The 21,061-nt window shown below is 34.8% G+C and overlaps 2 protein-coding genes across 2 annotated transcripts; both read right to left on the bottom strand.

Moving 5' to 3' along the window:
* Positions 1-6,259: 6,259 nt before the first annotated feature.
* Positions 6,260-7,337, bottom strand: LOC145555674 (GCN5-related N-acetyltransferase 8-like). Its single transcript, XM_081617420.1, has one exon. It carries the CDS (start codon positions 7,251-7,253, stop codon positions 6,546-6,548), a length of 708 nt encoding a protein of 235 aa, XP_081473546.1. The 5' UTR covers positions 7,254-7,337; the 3' UTR covers positions 6,260-6,545.
* A 1,557-nt stretch (positions 7,338-8,894) lies between these two features.
* Positions 8,895-16,428, bottom strand: LOC145641620 (uncharacterized). The gene is made up of 3 exons (XM_081692472.1): positions 15,503-16,428; positions 10,611-10,883; positions 8,895-9,436 (listed from the first exon to the last, which is right to left on the bottom strand). Exons 1-3 carry the CDS (start codon positions 16,196-16,198, stop codon positions 9,167-9,169), a joined length of 1,239 nt encoding a protein of 412 aa, XP_081548598.1. The 5' UTR covers positions 16,199-16,428; the 3' UTR covers positions 8,895-9,166.
* Between the last annotated feature and the right edge of the window lie 4,633 nt (positions 16,429-21,061).

Consider the following 21,061-nt stretch of genomic DNA (forward strand, 5'->3'; position numbering starts at 1 on the left):
CTCCGTTTTCTTTTATTTGCAACACTTCCAAAAGGAAATGTCACAATACTTGCAACACACTATAAAAGAAAAGTTAGTTTAGGGAAAAACTATACTATTTCCCTTATTTAAAGCACATGGCCCACTAAATTACACTCATAACAACCACTCATCCCATTTTAAAGTGTATTATATCATGTAAACCCCACATTTCTTAAATACCGTGAAAAAGTGTGTGTTGCATCTAAAAGAAAACGGAGGAAGTACCAAGTAGGAGTACTCCTTGCCTAAAGAAATCAATTTGGCTAATTGAGTCGGGTTTGGTGAGGTGAGGTCGAGGGGGATCTATTTCAAAATTGAGTCATGTTTTCATTATGTTTATAAAATAAAAAATTTAGATCAGATATTTTTTTTTCATGTCAAATCAAGTTAGGTGCTTAGATTGTTTAAGTTAGTTTTTAATACCTCTATGACTCTATTACCAACAATTTTTTATTGAGGATTGATAATCTTACCATTCAAAACCTATTTTCTTTAGCTTAATTTCATTTCAGTTAAGTTTCAATTAGTTTAATTCCTAATTTTCTTCTCTCATAAAACAATTCAATTCAACTCAGTTCTTACTTTCCTTCTTTCATAAATAATTTAGTTCAACTCAGTTTAGTTCAACTCTAATAAGTTCAGTTCAGGTCAATTCAGTATATCATAACAGACCCTTAGCCAAGTGTTACTTATGTGGAATACAAAGCTGTGGTTTCTAAGAATAATTCAAATAAAATGAGAATGACATTTACCAGGAATGTACGGTATACCCAAGTCTACAGAACAAACTTTATCAATTGTAAAAATAAATAAATAAAGCATTGGAATAATAGTAAAAATAAATAAATAAAGCATTGAAATCCAATAACTACGTAACAGGATCTTACCATTATAATACGGAGTACAAGTGTGCAACCTTAGTAAAGAATATTTCTTGGAGGTAGTCCAGAAGTAAAAACTTAAGGAAGCGTAATAAGGATAATTTGCCGTTGAGGTTACGCTATCAATTGTCTCTTCCTTTGACTAATAATAATTGACTGTGAGATGCAATCACATTTTCACAGTTCATCCTACGTCACCACTCAGGGTTCACTAGCGGAACATGATCTCAACTTCCATACTACCTCCGTTATATATTATTTGCAACGATTTGACATAAAGTAGAGAGGAAAAATGTCTAATCGTTGCAAATAATATGTAACGAAGGTAGTACATTAATTAAAAACTTCTTCATTGTCTCGAATACGAATGTTATGGGGATATTAAATCATTAACCATTATTATTAGGTCATAGATAGCGCGTTTAAGACTTTAAGTTACTTTTATTTGGAAAAACAAGGGTACGATAGCGCACAATACAACTCGGTCTAGCACAATCACACTAATATAGGTTATATTTGTTGTTAAGTGTTTCAAAATAAGCGATCACTTTCACACCATTGAAGTGCTATTTAGTATTTAACTTTTTGTTAGGCCCTGTTTGATTCACCTTAATTTTGCTGAACTGAACTTATTTTTACTGAACTGAACTTATTTTTACTGAACTTAAATTATTTTTACTGATTTTCTATTATAATTTTTCTTTAAGAAAACTGAATTTTACTGAACTGAAATTATTTTTACTGAACTGAAATTATTTTTACTGAACTGAAATTAATTTTACTGAACTGAACTTATTTTTACCGAACTGAAATTATTTTTACTTAATATTATTTTTTTAAGGTGAAGAGAACAGGGTCTTACTCTAGGATTAGGGCACGGTCTTGTAAAAAAAGACATTCCTAATCTTTACCTCGAATCTTAATTACCTTCCAAAAATAAAAAATCGAACAACTTTGGTATAATCAGACTAAATTTTAAATCTTACAACCAGCTAATGGTTTATGGGCATTTGTACGTCATACTCCAAAAATCCTAACATATTTAATAATTCTAGATTCTATGATTAAAATGATCACAAATTTGAATCTTTTAGCATTAGTATGATCATTATACCTTACCTGGCCTTTAGATTTAGATGTAATGAGAAGAAAAAAAAAAGATAATAAAAGAAGTAATTATGATGGATTTGAATTTCTGTCTGACTATCATATCATCACTATGATTATTGAATTGTTTGTGTTGGTAACCATGTGGCTTGAATTGAACATCATGGCAATTTGGCAACAAGTCAACAGAAAATTGAGCTTTGTTTTAATAAACGCTAAAAGGGTTTCAATTTTCAAGCAGTGTATGTATGTTTTAGCACTCGACAAAAACTAACATGTTTAGTTTCGAATTTTGACCGATTCCTCATTTCAAATCACATACTTGAGTAATTCTTCTACTACGGATTAATTGTTCTACGTATTAATATACATAGTATACATTACCATATACTCTCATTGAAATATTAGTACAATCATGTGAAATCTTATTATTTCTCTCAATATGTATCATTTTAACTTCTCAATTTTCTTACATAGTACTCCTTCTGTTCCTTTTTGTTGGTCACGTTTTGATCATTTTTCTCTCATAAAAAGATTTCAAGCGTAACCAACAGATTAATACCACGGTGATTAATATTTCATACTTTATTTCCTTCTAGGTACTAAGGTTTATAGCTCATGGGCTAAGCAATTAAGTATCAAGTTCCTTAATTTACATAAAGCCTCATATTGAGGCGCCTAACATTAAGGTTATATTGATAGAGATCTTTGAAATTAGGGCAACTAGGAACACACAATGTGGCAATGGAGGAAATGAAGCAATTTATCTTTATCGTATGTATTTTTAAACGTATAAACGAGAAAGTTTAGTTTATCATGGCAAAGTGACACAACACAAATCACCCAATAACGCAAACCTTGATTGTGGATACTTAAGTTGACATGGTAGTATTGATAGGGACTAGAAAACCTCCCTGTCGCATGCTACTTCCTTTTCTCCGCACAATCCAAGTAAGTCGTGCATGCTAGCTTCCCAAAATGTCTAGTGTCACCATCCTTGATAAAACAACATTAATAGGACAACATTTTATCACAATCTATTTCACCATAAATGCATAGTTGCATGAGTTTGGACGTTCCTTGTTGTTTTGAGCTTTATTCCTCCAAATTCACACAAGACAAAGTTTAAGTAGAACTCGAGATAAACCAAATTTCGTTCTTAATGTAAGATATACTCCTACAAATATGGATTTAGTAGCTTAAAATCACCTTAAAGTGATACAATTTTAGCTTTATATCCAATATGCAAAGGTTTCAGTTCAACCCATGAGTAGCCTCATCTTAAAGATGAATTACAATTCCTTCTGCCAAACTAACACGTCTTTATGATAACCTCCTAAATACTAGTTTAAATATTTAATTATTCAATTTCTAAATTAATTTTCAAGATATTATATATATGCTCCTTACTCCGCATATTCTTAGGGCCTGTACTGACTGAACTGAACTTATTAAAGTTGAATTGAATATTTTATGAGAGAAGGAAATTATGAATTAAGCTGGACTGAACTGGAAATAATCTGAAGAAAACATGCCCTTATTATGTGACACATCACCTTCTTATAGCTCAGTAATCACGTAACTTCAATAGTCTCATTTTCTAACGTTTCCAAATGATTTTTTTTTTTTTTTTCCAACGGTAAGATCCAGGAGATCCCCCTCCTCTATCACAGATTCACAGGAGTGGAGATGAGGAGTCGATGCCAGCCAGGTCACTCTTAGGGGAGATGGAGTGATTAACCATCACTCTACTCCTCAGTCCTCACTCCTCTCAAAATGATGATATTAACTACATGTTAGTAGCAATTAGTTTATACGAATAATGGACCTTGATCCATTTGAAGCCCAAATTTTACATGCAGACTGTATAAATCTTTATGAAAGCGGGCTTAAATGTTGACGCCCCTTTGGACCTACAAACCCATTCAAAGCCCAATTTCTTGTACTTATCAAATGAAGCCCAAACTTCTTCAACTTATTAAAATTTTTCCTATTCCCATGGCCTAAAAAGTAAAATCAAAGAGAAAGTTGCAAAATGGTAATTGGTAAGCCAACAAATCAGTCTGTAACTCCAACGCTCCAAGGATCTGATTATGCCATTTTTACTTTCAAAACCACAAGCATCATGTTTTTCGTACAATCGTACAAATGAAAATGTCTCAATAACCAAGAGGAGCTTCATTGAAGCTCCCTATTAGGCACCCTTAATTGAATCACTAAACAAGTCCGGATAGAAGATGCTCTCAACTCTGTACAACACAGAAAGCGACAGAGGATTGCAGCTACTTCCAACCCATTCGCCCAAACGGCGCCTAGGAAATGAATCGATAAAAACCCAACACAGAAAATCAAGGTGTCTACTTCCTATGCACCATGGATTGGGGTAAAGGCCCAATCACTCGCTCACTCACTGTAATGCTTCATACATTATAAAAATGAACAAAACAAACTATTGCTGAGGCTAAGAAAAAGGTTATAAAATATAAACAGATTCAATCACGCTAATGAATAAGCTGCTTTACTTCACAGTTACTTCACATACAAATTCCCATTATAATTGATAAACTTACTTAGCTATAACTGACAATCACCTGCCTCCCAACATATACAAATAAAATGAGAGGTGACTCACCCTCTAAGAGTCTAAGCATATAATTGTATTAATTTATTGATGAATCCTACTCCATACTTTGACTCTTGTATCCAACCCAAGCTCCCGAGTCAGATCTTAACAACTCCGTCATCAATACGAACTCAGAACACTCCGATCCGGATGAAATCATGCAAAACTTCATAAACGAACCAAGTATTTACACTTGAATATGAAACCCAATTCTAACGCGTAGCTTCAATAGAATCCAACTAATCATCTTATCTTATCTGTAAGACTAGAACTACCAAAACCAAATCACATTAAAGCTCTCTCATTGTCAACACTCTACACAACCTACTCTTTAAATGCTTCATATTCTATATAAGCTCTTAACAACGCACTAATTAAAGCACGCAACATAGTTTCCCTAAACTTTCCGAAAACAGGGCACAAAGATATTTAATGAATGAATGAGATCATAGACAAATACTTGAACTTGTTTCATTCAAGTATACCCACTAGGAGGTGAACTATTCTAAGAGGCAACTGCAAAATAGAAACCCACGCTATACTGGCGTATAACATCCCCTGCTCATGGTGGGAATCCATTATAATGGCCTCGGCAAAATGGTATGTGACTAAATTCAAGATCATCAAGCCAATCTCTTACCTCTCAGTCAATAAGAGCAACCAGACATCAACTACTACTTAATGACTCAAAATATAGGATACTGATGAGGGATCAGAGCTATTCTAATCAACAATGAACAATCCTTATAAATGCTGTAAGCATGCCTACAATGCACGCTGCCTCTAATAAAGATTGGAGTCGGAAACTCAGAAGTTAAAGTAGCAGTGTTTGTCTCACTAAAAATTAGTACCAGGCAATTACCAGCTCCTTCATTCAAATGACTCAAGGATTCAGTCACCATCTAGGCAGAAAATCATTTCACTCAAGACTCTATAATAACAGCATAACTCACCTAATTTCCTGAGCAAGAAATTCGAAAGTCCAATGTGGGTATGGACGGACTTTGAACACACTACTCCAAGCCATAAACATACAAAGTTTTCCTAACCAAATCTGGCACGGTGGCACCAGAATATATACCCGAACCTCAATCTGATAGATGAGTCTGAATAACATCTACTACTTCATTAAGAAATATTGATAATAAATTTGCCAGTAATCTTAAGCTACTACATCTTCCCCTTCTAATACATATCATTACAGCAAAGCCCTGTTAACATAGTTCACTCTTTACAAACCTCAAATTCAACCCACCCTTTGCACAACACAATTATTGTTGCACACACCACAGCCACAACATAGTCGCCTACTCGCCTCACATTTTACCAAAGACACGGGGAACAACGAAATTTAATCGCCTCGCACAGATGCTTGAACTGATTACACTCCCACCACAGCCACTACTCTCAATACTTCACACCTTCATCATAAAATTTTCACACAAACATCTGCATTACACCTTAGATACAAAAAACAAAACCCTACTTGAGCAAGGTACAATCCTAGGTACAAAACCCTAATCCCTTCAAAAAAAAAAAAATCTATACTCCTATCATACTATTAGCCATATAAGAACAACAAAACCTAATCAACCACCACAATCAAATCCAATTGAACAAAAATAAATACACCATGAAACAAACATCAAATCACAATTGATATGTAACACATCTAAATACTAGCAAGCAACACATGCAAAATCTTTGAGCAAAAACCCAGTATTAAAAACATTCAATTCAATTCAATCTCACAAAATTACAACTTTTCCAACCTGATTGAGTTAGAACAGATACATCAAATTACAACCCAAATCAAGTAAAAAAGTTTGCAATTATGAAATCCGATCAACATTGAACTTTGATTAGCATATACTTCCATAATATAGCATAAAATTAAATTGTAACTATCATCATCAGTAATTAGGCTGACCATAAGAAAGTAGAGAATCGCCAGTAAGTCGACAAATCCGCCATTCCTGCATAACATCAGCACCAATCTTCTTGTAAAAGTTAATCGCATTAACATTCCAATCAAGAACACACCACTCAACTCTTCCATACCCTAACTTGACCGCTTGATTCGCAACCGCCCTCATCAAAAACCCACCCAAACCCCTTCTTCTGTAACACTCTCTGACGAACACATCCTCGATGTAAAACCCGGGTTTGGCGAGAAAAGTCGAGTAGTTGGGGAAGAAGAGGACGAACCCAGCAATGGTAGCGCCTTCATCAGTGCGAAACAGAAGCTCTTCGGGGTCAGAGATGGAGTTAGAAGGTGGGATTTGGAGGGTTTTATGAATGGGTTGGAAGAGAGAGAGAGTAGGAGAGTGGTGAAGAGAGAGAGGGGTGGAGGAAACTTCGAGAAGGAAGACGGTGAAGGATTGGAAAGGAGGGGAGTTGAAGAGGGTGGAGGAGAGAGAAGATTCAGTGGCTTGGAAGAGGTGGGTGAGTTTCTCGAAGACGGCCATTTGATGGATGAGTTTGTGGATGAAAGGGACGTCGGAAGGGGTGGCGAGACGGATGCGGGTGTAGAGAGGGGTGGGGTTGGGGTGGTCTTCGCGAAGGTTCATGTTGGGTTCGGGTGTTGGGGTGGGTGGTGGTGGGGGTTCGACGGCCGCCATTGATGAAGGAAGATGAAGGTTTGAGGAGAGAGAAAATGGAGGATGAAGAAGAAGAAGGTGAAAAATGGAAGTGAGTAAGGGAAAATGAGGAATGTGGGAAGTTATAAATGGAGAGGAAACTTCTTGTTGTTGCAGAAAAGGACCCTTCGCGAAGCGGCTAATCTTTTTAACTCCCTTTTTTACTTTTCCGTTTTGCTTTTACTCCCGCAGCCCATGTTTGGTTACTCTTTCGTAATAATTTTTACACTTTTTTTTTTACGGGGATAATAATCGTCACACTTAATTACTACGTATCTATCTATTTATAATAACTTTATACTAAAGGCGAAATAAAAAATGACACATGTCATTTCTTGGTTAAAAATATTCCCTCCAAAAGTTTTTTTTTTTTTTTTTTTTTTTATTTTTTTTGCCAAAGCTTCTTAGAGAAGTTTTTAATACAAACTATGCAATAATATTTCATTTCCTATTTGATAAGTATATTCTATTTGTACTCATTTAAACAAAGATATTATTTTTTTATACAATAATATGCAATAATAATAGTTTATAACTTTGTAATGTAATTCATAGTTATTTTTATGAGTCGTGCATATATTATTGTCTCTGTTTTCTTTAGTGTGATAAATTTTTAAAATTGCTTTTTGTAATTACAGAACTTTCATCCTATTTTAGGTTTAATTTTTAATAATTAAATAATAGTGTTAAACTAATGATAAATATTAAGTATTAAAAATTATTGTGTATGGCACGGGACTTAACCTAGTAAATATATAATGTTAAACGAACTTATAATAATCCTATGTAATACACGTAAAAGAATTACTCGAACTTATAATAATCCTATGTACTAAAGAATCACTCGTGAGTATGTGCTTAAATAGTTTTGATATGCTCGTAAAGTTTTTTTTTTTTTTGAAGGTGCTCGTAAAGTTTTATAAAAGTATCAAATTTTTTTTTTCCTTTTTTGTGTTGAGTAAAATTTCATAATGCGTGAAAAATATTGAAATAGCAATATCAAAATCCCCTATTTCCAAAAGAACAATATCAAAAATTCAAAATCCCTTTAAAAACATATTTCTGATATTTCTTGATTAATTAGAGAACATAACAATGATTAGTTTATTGTCATAGAGAGAGTGAGGGATAGATCAAGTGGTTAGAACTTCCCTCTCGATTCTAGGAGGTCCCGGGACCGATTCTCACCCCGCCCTTGTGGCTCTCTAAACACCAAAAAATTAGTTTATTGTCATAGAATCCTTTCAAATTGATTAGTACATATTTCTGATGTTATACGATTGTATTATGTATTTGTGTAATTTTTCATTATGCATGAGAAATGTTGAAAAGTAATGATAAGTTGTAAATGATTTGTATACTACCAAGAACATGTTGAATAAGTTTGGGGATAATCCCAATTTTGAACGTGTGTTATCCGAATTAATCTTTTATTACAACAAAAAACGAAAGTAGTATATTTTAAAGTTATCGTAACCCACTTTGATTGAACAACAAGAGGTATTGATACAATTATCGCAATGGATTTTTTAGAAAAAACACATCATATCTTTGTGAGATGTTGAACAAAAATGTAAAAAATTGTTTATTTCTTAACTTTAATGAAGGAGCATATCAAAAAATCCAAATTTATTTGCTCCATTCAAACAAGTAGGTGAAAAGTACACTTCAACCCCACTTCTCTTTTGTCTCAGTTGTATACAACCTGAGTTTTATGGCTGCTAAAAAATGGTCTTCCTTACAAACCAAAAAAGCCATGAAATCATTCCCCAACTTAGTTATGCACAAGTGCAAGGGACAACCATGTTGAACAACTTGGGAATCCTCCTAAAAAAGCGAAAAACGCAAAGGAAACCTTTGAATATAGGAGTGAAGAACTATAGTATGATTGACATTCACCGGGTTCTATCTCTTTCAAGCTTCTCAACCTGTTCCTGGTGCTTCCTCTCTGCCTCCTGTAGTTCTCTTTCTTCATCTTCTTCTGCCTCAATGTCGTCTCTCTCTTCCAATTCTTTGGATGCAGCCATTGCTCTAACTACAGGATCTCTTAGCTCTCCAATCAGTCCTCCGCCAATTCTGTACTCTTCTTCATCCCCAATCAAGAATAAACGCTGATCGGGTCCTGAGGCCATTGGAATGTCCACTGCTAGTAATTTCACATCATACTGCCAAATGAATACAGTCCCACTTTTTAGTCATCAGCTTAGATTCCACCAAAAAAACTCTAATCTTAACAAGCTAAGTAAATATCTTTTGGCTCATACCAACCGAAATAGTATATTTGAATCACAGCTGACTGGGTCAATCATGGACGAAAGTAATAGAAGAACGTAATTAGAAGCATTGATCAAAGGTGTTGATAAAGAGAATACATGAAAATGTTCCACTAAAACATCGTAAAACAGATACTTTATAGTTTATACAAATGAATCTTCCCTTTAACCTCCATCAGAATTAAAGGACAGCCTTCTACCACTGTTTCTATTATTTTTATTAAAATTGAACCCCGCAAATCCACAACGGATGATTCTCTTGCTGTGATTTACTTATATGAATCAAGCAGCAAGAATACTTCCGAAATAAAATATTTTCATCAAGGGGTTATGACTTCCATATCCCCATAAGACTGCATATTGATTTACATCGCTCAACACTCCAAAACCTCATTTTGCTAAAACCCATATCTCATACAGATATATAGAATAAAAAACAAGTTATTTGAAGAAAATATAAGTAATCTAAGGAAAAAGTTTGCAAATTGAGTATCTTCCTCGCAGCAAAATGCAGCATTATAGCTATAATTAAAAGAACTACAAGCATGAACAAATAGGGTCTTACTCTTGAAAGTAGTTTCAAGAAAGCACAATGGTAATTGATAAACTTAAAAAATTTTATGGGTCTGAAGCTAATAAGAAGTTGCAATGTAGACTTCACATACCTAAAAGAGGAAACTAAATTGTTCCGAACTCCAACCATACAAAATACACTGATTAACACTCAAATCTTCAAGACAAAAGCAGGCTACCGGCTTCAGGAATTTGAAGCAGGCAGGCAATCATCAAGTAAAATACACACGCTAACGAGAATCCCAGAGCAGCTAGTTTGTAGTAAACATACTATGCATGCAATACATAAAAAACAACCTATTTCATAATCATTTAGCAGGGAACACTGACAAACCAGAGTTTGTTATGTACTAACGTCTTTAGATTCCTATTCTGTGTTTGTGTATGACAATGACTAAGCGTAACTGAATGAACAAGCAACTATGATAAGCATATTTCTAACCTCTAGAATTAAGTGAAGAGTACATAGCTAGCATAGACAATAGAAACAAACCTTGCCTTCTTTCTTCTTGACCTGAACACTCACTAACCCTTTCCTTTCAGAACCCCGTATAGGGAAGATAAGAAAACAACGCTTGCTCCTCAGCCTGGGTTTGAGTTTGGACATTGTAAGCCCACCTCCTGACATCACATATGCTCTCAAGTCAGTTCCAGCAAGAGGGGCACCCAAAACTTCAAGAATGCTTGCAGATGTATTGAGCTCCTTCATGGCCATCCTATAAACTTTATCTGGGTTGATATTATACCTTGAACGGAGATAAAGGCCCTAAAGGAAATAAAATGAAGATATATAAGGGGTAAAAAATTAATCAGTTTAGGCAGGAGTGTGCCAAGGGTGACAAGGCAATGTAGCTTTAGCTACACAACACATGTTAACAACACCTTTGATTTCTTGGGAGGTTACTAAATTAACATAAGTGACAATCTACTGATCTACTATTCCAGAATATAATTCTCCTCAAACCCTCCCACCCACAAAATTGAAATGATAATGCCAGCAAACAAAGCCAAGTAGGAGAGAAGACTGCTTATGTTCAATAATCAACAAATACTTTTAAAGAAGACAAAAGCGAGGAAAATACAGATGCAAGATCTAACTGTGGTATACGGAAGGAAAAAAAGAAGGTTGTCAGAACTCAGTTATCAGTGAGTGAATTCCAGATTGAATCATCAATCCGATTATTAAAACACTATCCTAATCAGGAGCAAGAGCACATACAGCAAATTTTATAGCTTACAAACCATCTCAATAGTCTCATGAGAAGACAAGGGATAAACATTCAATTATGTTATAACAAGTTTCGATAACCTTGTTTATACTCTACTGTCAGGTAAGATGAACTATTTTCCTAAAGAACAATACGAGCTTAACTGCTTAATACTTCATCCCAAAATGATCTTTACATTTGGGATCAACAAGGAGAATAAAAAAAGTGAACGTAGAATAAAGATATTTAAAGTGGGTAAAGAGAGAAAACAACACGTTAGAAGGTGTTGGAAAAGATAGAAAAAAAGATATGAAGTTATATTGGAAAAATAAAGGAAAGAGTGAAGTTAATTTTTGGATAAATAATTAATTACAAAATTATTAGACTTACGGCTCTGCATTCCATAAAATAAGTGACCCTGCCAAACCACATTTCCCTATTCCCATATTATCCTTTTTGGAGTGTTCCATGTTCTAAGCAGAGCTGTTTTCCAAGGATTAAATAGCAGCAACATACTCTAAACAGCTGACAAATGGTACCAAAGAAACTATCTAGTCCAAAGTATTCAACAGGAAAAATCTAGTCGTTGGACAGTCCAACAACATAGCCACTAGTAAATACTAAAGTATGAGTCAACATAGATACGAAGTCGTTATACAGTTTTATGTTAGCTCTTAGGATAAGGTGATCACTGGTCAGTATAAGCTCACCGAACCGCTCATTGGCGAGGAAGATAAGTAGCAATAGGAAGTACTATTCTTCTCCTTTAGTTTCCCAATCAAGATGTTACACAAACAGCCACCAATATAGATAAATAAAAGTCAATCAAATTAGGATAAGGTAGCCAAATCTAATTGCATACGAAGTATAAATTAGTGTTCACTGACAATAACTAAAATGTAACAATACAGAAGCATTCAGCAGAACCTAAAGTCTCTAAATGTTAAGGATCATAATTCCACTCTTATATTAAAAAAGGAGCTAGGTTGGAATTCCTAAACCGGGCTCAACCTATTCTTAGCCACAATATACCCCATAAAGCAAACCAATAAAAATGCTCAAGAACTGAGTAGAAATTTACATCATAAACAAAGGGATCTATACATAACATAATGTCCTTATGAAGACCACTACAACCAACTCTTCTATATAAGTAGCCAGAAGGCAAATTAAGCTGAACAGGAACCCTATAAACTATTGTTACACCAGAGCTAAGAAACAAAGGCATGATATTGATTCTATAGAGCATACCTCATTATAAATGAGATATTGAACTGAAAAACTGGCCAACCACAGCACAAACCTATGATGCAATCGACCTGAAGACAACTATTAAAATCTAGCCTTATTAACCATTTTGAGAGTTTGATAACATGTCTCTACTTCAAATTAAGCTTACATTAACCTTGGACTCATTTATATCTCCAGAATAACAATCTGAATTCTGAAGTTGAACGCTCAATCCATCAATTGACTTTTTTTGCTTTCAATGGCTTCCAAAATCAAGACAAACCACACCTTTAGCAAGCCACTAGATAGAATCTGTCCCATAGATTCCTTCCATCATATAGCATATAAAATCTACTTGAAAAGGCTCAAACTAGGTTTTTCCATGGTTTATGGCCTATATACTATAAGTTTCAGCTCATCACATATGGTTATAAGAAGGAAACAACAAAAAATTGGACACGGACAGAAGAATTCTGAACCTGAAGAAACTAAGTACTTTCTCATGTCTAACGCATTCCAGAGACAAATAGAGCTTATTTTAGAGACAAGCTTTTTAACAAAAAAATCATCATTTAGAACGCCCTGCCCCCTCTCCCATAAAAATGAGAGACTGGGTTGAAATTCACAAGGTCAGGAGCTTCAACTTGTCTTGTTCACATTCAAAAACTTCTCATTTATATCAATTTATAGCTTCATCCAAATCACAACTGTTATCCTCATAATAGAATACTAGCGAGGAAGAGAACATATTTGAAAAATTAAGGATTTTTATAGTGACAAAATCTTAAATACTATCAGTTGAAGAATTAGGACACGGAGTAGGCTTTTCAACAGTTTTTGGTTAGCAATTGACAGCTAGTTTGTCAGAAATCGTGTGGTCTGAATATCTTCGTACCACTTCTTCGATAAGAATTAAACAAGGGAGATGGAGCCCTAAGGTATCCGAAGTAAATGCATGTACGCGTTTAAGTTATATGATATATTTAACCTAGGTCTATTTTATTATCTATATTCTGACAAAAAGATAGGTGGAAAGAATTTTACAGTAACGTTAATGGCATCATAACAACAAACCAGTAATGTGAAGATCTAAGACCCAATATGAACATACTTTATGAAAAGGGAAGCTAGTTGAACAGCAAAACCATTTTCACGAGTGACCAATTATTTATGGTGAACCCATAAACTAACATCTATGATGGATCACCATACGAAGGTCAACGGTCAAGAAGCGGCAACCGATGAGAAGGGGACAGCAGAAGCAAAGAAAAGGGAAACTTGAGTCAACAATCAACAAAGAGCAAAGTGACAAAACCCATTAAGGAGAAGTTAGGGAAAGCAAGCAATTGGGCATGAGTGTCCGGAAGTTGTCATTGTATACTCTCGCGGGTCGGAAGGCGGCGGGGGAAGGAGGGGGACACTGGTCGAGATCTATCAGCAGCGAATTCCCCACAAGCAGTAGCAATGTCTTAGGTTGGTTTAGCTATTTAAGCTTAGTAGTTGAATTATCCAGAAATTAAGTGAGTTCAGTGAGTTCTTCATGAGAGTAGTAGCCTCAAGCTAGCCTAAAGCTATAGTTATCTTTCTTAGTTTGTATTCCAAAATCATTAGCAATTAATTACTCAAGCTTTAAGCCTTAAAATTACTGTTCTTTGTGTTAATCTTGGAGTCAGAAATCTGGTCTATTACACCTTTGTGCCATATTCTTTTCCAGCAAAAGAAAGTTTGATCAACAAAATATGATAAACGCACAATTAGAATCAAATCTTCAAACCACTATCTTTTTTCTATTCATCATACAGACAACCTGACAGCACAACATATTTTTAGTTTTAACATCACTTAAACGTAAGATATCCTATCAGCTTGCTGTTCCCAATCATGTTCTGAGTTTAATACAAAAACCCCGATGCAATCCTACAGCTGCAAGGTTTAGGGAGGTCTAGAAGTACATAGCCTAGCAGCGCCCCTCTAGTAGATTGTCACGAGTCTCATGAATCTCGCGACCCATAAGTAGGGATATTGATCAAAGAAGCTACAATCTTCAAGTGCAATTGTTAATTGTAAAGAGGTATCTGAGAGCTCATAAAGTACATTGTTCAGAATCCAAACCACCCTATCTTTCAAGAATACTGGACCCAGGACAATAAATACTCAAGCAAGAGTCAATAAATTCACTGTTAGTATACAAACTTCTGGTGAAGGAACTAAACAAACAATCACCAGCAACTGCATCTAATTCAGACGAAGGCTTAGTCACCCTCAAGAGACCCAACGGAAAATCACAGGTATACTCCTAAAATTCAATACAAGTGTAACAAAGTAACATGATGGAGGCAACAGTAATTAACTACTGTAAAATACAGAGCAACTTCCAGAAATGCAAATCAATCAAATAAAATAATAGTTATTTCTAACTTCAAATAATTTGGCAAATGTTCTCAAGAAAAGATTATAGTTGAACAAGGCGAATCATTGTATAAAATTTTCTAGCAGCTCCCTAATCTGAGTAATCGCCTTTTCAAAGCCCACAAAATAGGCTAATTATTCTGCTAGATCCTTATCTTTACAATCAATCAGATGAAATAGAAACCGGAAACAAGCAATAACTAAAAGCAAGTCAAGCCCCTCAGTAAGAACTGTTTGCGAATCACAGACACATACTAGTATACATGGAATAATTCGATACGATTATGAAGAGATCAAGAGAACAATAAATCCAGCAAAACAAAAGCATTGGGAATGAGCAAAGTGAACATAATGCACAAAAGGGTACCACACAAAATGGAGCAAAATTCTGCATAACCAAGTTCAAAACACATTACTATCATAGGTTCTACAAGCAATCCAGCACAAAAACAACACAGAATAAGCCAATATAATCATACGAAACCGAAACAAGAAACATAATGTTCAAATTTAACTGCAGAATATGCAAAGGGCTTACAGCAAAAGCAACCATGGCACTGGAAAGAGCAAGGAATCCATACTTAGCCATCCCCTCAGACAATCCAACAAAAGTATTGGCAATCCCAAACATAATCCTCCACAGTACAATGCAAACAAATACACCTCCTGCCCCCATCATGAACAAGAAATTTCTCTTCCAAAACCCCTCAATTTGCAGCCCAATCACACTCTTATACCGCGAAAACGTCGAGCTAATAGCCGATAAAGGCTTCTCAACCACTTTTTTAGCAGCATTTTTGTTCAATTTACCAGCATTAAGCTTACTCCCAAAACCTGAAATCTTAGTAGAAAACTGCCTAATATTAAGTGGGTTAAACACCAATTTCTTAAAACCCAATGTATTTGCAGAAATTCCATTCAATTTAGCATTTGCAGCTGAGTAATTCCTACAATAAACTCCCAAAAATGACTTGAAATAACCAATTTTTGGGCATAAAACACCATTTGAAGAAATGGGTCTTGAAATTGAAGATGGAAAACCAGGATTTAGGAGGGTTTTGGAGGATTTAGCAGCTGAATTTGCAAACCCATTTGATAAATTAGTTGAAAACCTACGTACATTATGATGAATTGAGGGTTTTGTGATTGAAGAAGAAATCTGGGTTTGATTGTGAATTACATTAAAGTTTAATTTGAGAAGAGTTTTGATGATTCTTTGTTGGGGTTTCGACATTTTTTTCCTTCAAAATTACAAGTAAAATTGAGCTAAAGTTGCTACTTCATTGTTATTGATGGAATTGAGAATCCTTCGATTTTGGGGAGAATTTTGGTGAAAAAAACTGGTGATAGCAACGACCTTGTTGCAGATCAAGTCAAGGAAATTGTAACCCAAACAAAAATTAAAAATTTGGGGAAATCGAGGGAGATTTCGTCGATGGTAGGTAAATTGGGCTTCACTGTTTAGAACTGGTTGATGTTTGAGTAGAGTATATGATACAATGTTGTGTTGAGCCCAATGTCACGCTCATCTCCCACCAGTGGGAGATCCAGGATTTTCGAACTTATGAGTCACCATCAATAATTGATCACTTGTTTCAATCTAAAAATTATATAAAAAAAAAAAAAAAAATTGTTTCACCAAAATGATTTCAATCCAAAAATAGGATATAAAAATACATATTATAAAACTATTACATTAAACTAACTTTATGATTTTTTTACTTAAAAATAAGAATTATTAAAAAAAAAAAAAAAGTTAGATAACTTAAGAGACCTATTATTAAATATAACAGGTCTCTTTAATGAAATATGAAAGCAGCGCAAAAAATTATTCTATTTCAATGGCTGACAAAAAAAGACCAATTATCTAGATAACAGGTCTCTAATGACGTGGTGGCAATAGCATCAACAAAGAGACCACCTATCTGATAGCAACAAAGAGACCTCCTATCTGTAATAGGCGGTCTCTTAAATTATTATTATTATTTTTTTTTTTTTTTTTTGTGCTGGTGAGTCACGTGACTCACTGTGCACCTTAATAGATCCGCCCTTGTCTCCCACACCAAAGATGGACGTCAAATGAACTACTCCCTGGTTGTACACTTGTACTAGACAATAAGGGTCTATTCTGATTTACCCAACTAAACTGATTGGAGCTAAAGTGAACTGAAATAAATTGTTTATGAGAGAAGGAAATCAGGAACTGAATTGAATTGATTAGAATTGAACTGAACTGATTGGAATTAAACTGAACTAAACTCAAATTGAGCTGAAAAGAACACCCAGAGGCATAATTGTGGCTAGGGTATTTGTCCTTGGTGCTTGACAACATACTTTTCCCTTTAGACGTATTTGTGATTTGTCTTGTAATTGTAGTAAACATCCACTTAACAACAAGTCAAACTTTAAAAAAAATCTGATGTACATTAATACATTGTTTGGCGGTAACAAATAGGAAAGAAATTTGTTACCAAATTCTGTTGAGTAATTTAGAGTATTGAGATTATTTCCATGATTGTTATATTAATTTGTTTAGGATAAGGTGTAACAAATTAATTAGCAAAAGATAGAGCAAAGACAAACCCAAATTTGCAACAACAAATGTCACTCGATCGAGCCTTAGAAGCCCGATCGTACATGAGGACAAACAAGTAAGATGTTGTTGTGTAGTTCGATCGGGCTATGGCAGCTCGATCGGGCCCGTGTGTGTGGCGTTTTATTCCCACCCAGCCGCCCGATCGGGCAGCAGCCTCTCGATCGGGCCCGCACACATGAAATCATATTGAATTATGCTCGCCCGACCGAAAGGTAGTCGCCCGATCGGGCCCGTCATATTTCTGGGATTGACGTCAATTGATTTTGTCGGTTATTCTCGTGACTTTGCTCTAGTTTTATATATACTCTGATATGATGGAAGTTGAAGAAGTGAAAAAGAAGAACAATAACTTCCATTTTTTCATTTTTCTTGTTTGCAAAGGTTTTTAATTATCATCATCACAAATCAGATTGTATTGTAATCATCCTACTTGTGATTGCAACTGTTCTTCGTTGTATCTCCTGAGTAAATTTCTGTGATACCCGATTGTAGTGTAGGGTCGGAATTGTAATTTTGGGAAAGTGATCCCGTTCACGCCTCGAAGATTTTACCGGTTTATTTTGTTTGCTTTCTTTGTGACCCTTGTTTAAACACAAAATCCCCAACAATCCAAAAGTATAATCTCTACAAAGATGGCAAATGTGAAGGGTATGATGACGAATTTCCATAAATTGAACAAGTTCGAGGGTGTAGATCTTGGTATGGAGATGAAAACGAAGATGGTGATGTTTCTTGTGGGATTACAAGGAAAAGGTTTGATGGAAGGTTTTCTCTAGTCAGTTATATGATCAGAGTCACTCCATTCAAGTAAGAGGTTTCTTATTTGTGATTAGTATATATTTATATGTCCGATTATTTATCTCTATGGTTAATTCTTGACATGTTTAATTAGGAGAAAATCCAAGTTAATATCCGAGATAAACGAGTATTGTTTATCTCGTGGCAAAATGGTAATAAAAATACATTGATTTACGTGCTGGAGCAATAAACAAATGTTTTCTAAAAAAAAGTTCTGACATTGAGCACGTGGCTTCAAAAAGTAAACTTCACACCGTTATTTGAACAATCCATCTAGCTGAACCCAGCTTAACTCACAATAACCAAGGGTTCATGGCCAATTCTTCTTCCTCCATTCTCTCACCTCAATTAGCAGATCTATAATGGAGAAATCGAAAAGCACGAACAACTTCAATAGAGAAGGAAGACAAAGCTTCCCCATAAGGGTTAACCATGCCCTAATTTCTCTCATTTTCCTAGGGTTTTTCGCTTGGATTCGGCGGCGAAGCCGCAGGAAATCCGCCCGCCGAAAAGGTGAAAAGGGGTGAAGAAAAGACAGGGGACAACGAGTGGAGAATTGAAGTCAGACCCCTTAATGGAGTAATAAGGAGGACAAAGCTACACTACACTCACGAGATTTGCAACTAAACCAATTAAATTAGAGAAGAAACACAAACTTTTAGCTGAATTCAAGAAGTAACATTTAAATTTTTGCTCGATAGAAGAACAAAAAAAATGTCATCAATTGAAGAAGAACCAATCAAATTGAAGAAGAAGAAACTTGGGTTTGGGTATGTCAGTGGACTTGATGGCAATTTAACTGCAAATTTCCGTCTATTTGCTTTGGACATTATCACCCTTGCTTTTAAATGCGAAATGACGACTTTACCCTGAGATAAACAATCCAGGTTTCTTTCAGAGATTAACCTGGGCTAGCTCTTTAATTAGTCTATGTTTATTGATTATGTCTTGATTATTATTAGAGATATGTTGTCTTGTAATTATGCCCATTAAAGATGATTGGTAAAATCATGATGGTTGGTTAAAACCATGTAATTTAACATTGTTAATGGATGAACTAAGTATTATTATAGTTCATGAAATGGGTGTGAATTACTGTTTATTTTTACATTGATAATAAGATACTTAAGATGTTTTTCTGGGTATTGTTAATATATTTGCTAGACGGTTAATGCTTGCTATGTATAAATGGTTTAATAGCCATGATTTGTTATACAAAGTATGTATTATTTCATCATCTTGTTACATAGGTTGATAGTTTGTACTTTGTATGGCCTAAATGATATCGTTTCATTTATGGCAGTTATTTATAGCGATTACTCATGTATGGTCTAATAATGTGTTACTCCTTGGTACTTATTAATGAAAGGTTGAATGGCCTTGTTTTCGGTTTTGTGATTGTATGTTTACATGCATGAATTAAATCAAGTAGTCATTTAATCATTGACCAAGGTATATGTGCATGTATGCCGACAATTGTAATATGTCACTTTGTGGTGTGATGGTATTGTATATTGTAGACACCCATTTGTGTCTCCCCAAAACCAAACCCGGTGATGAGTACCTTTCACGTCGAATCATAATCGAATGAAGTGAAAGTGTGGAAAGTTTAGTGTTGCGGATAGTTTTAATTTCTTTTCTCTTCTCTCTGTTTTTTAAAACTTATTTTAAGAAAACAGACAATCTAGTTTGGTTGGTCCATGATATGGGTCCAATAGTAGTGTAGTTGGATGGGGCTTGACAAAAGTTTTCCAACGATATATTATAAGCCCAATTCCGATGAATATTGAGGAAGTTATGTTCAATTTACTAAATTGGGCCCGGTTTGAGCCTTATATGCGGCCCAATGATCTAGGGGAGGGCCTAATATGATTTATCATTCCTAATGCAATTAGGAATGGTTTTAGTCTTCTAGATTCTTCTAGAAGGTTCTTTTCATTCCTAATTCAATTAGCATTGATAAATTGACTTTTGTTGACTTTTCAGAGTTTTAATTAAAATCAAAGATTATTTTTGAGGAAAAGATACGATTTTATCCTCCTGTACAGCAAAATTTATCTGATTTGAGAAAACACGTCAAAAACAGGGTTAGCGCCAAACGTCAGGCATTGGCGCCTGGCGCTAAGCCTGGCACCAGCTCTGTTTCACGTGCGTCAATACTCTGTTTTGTTAATTTTATCTTTTTGGCTGATTTTCTCTATAAATAACGACGTAAAAACTCAATTATATTCACCTACAACCAGTTTTCAATTCTCTCTCATTCTCTTTAATCATTCACCAACTCTCATCAAGATTCTCTTGATTACTCTCTCTCTTTTCTAAACTAGCTTTTACATACAAAATTCCGTATTCACAAGATCTAGAAACACCTAGCCATATTCGAAGTTGTCTTCGCCCTAGACGTGAAAGGTTTAATTTCTGAGGGTTTGGTCCCAAATCTCTCTTTCAATTATTTAATTTAATTGTTTGATTTTATTATTTTCCTTGAAGTTACTAACGTGTGTATTTTGTTATTAGAAAAAGGTACGAGGCATCAAAGTAAGTACTTTAATGGTTTTTATTGATATTATGATGTAGATATCATGCTTAGGTTGTTATTATGATATTCCAAGTATCATGTCTAGGGTAATTTTAATATTAAGTATGATGTCTTTTATGCTCTTCCTAATATTTATGATTGTTAGTATCATGTTAGGGCTAAAG

Source organism: Chenopodium album, chromosome 8 (assembly GCF_948465745.1).
Source record: "Chenopodium album chromosome 8, dcCheAlbu1.1, whole genome shotgun sequence".
NCBI lineage: Eukaryota > Viridiplantae > Streptophyta > Magnoliopsida > Caryophyllales > Amaranthaceae > Chenopodium > Chenopodium album.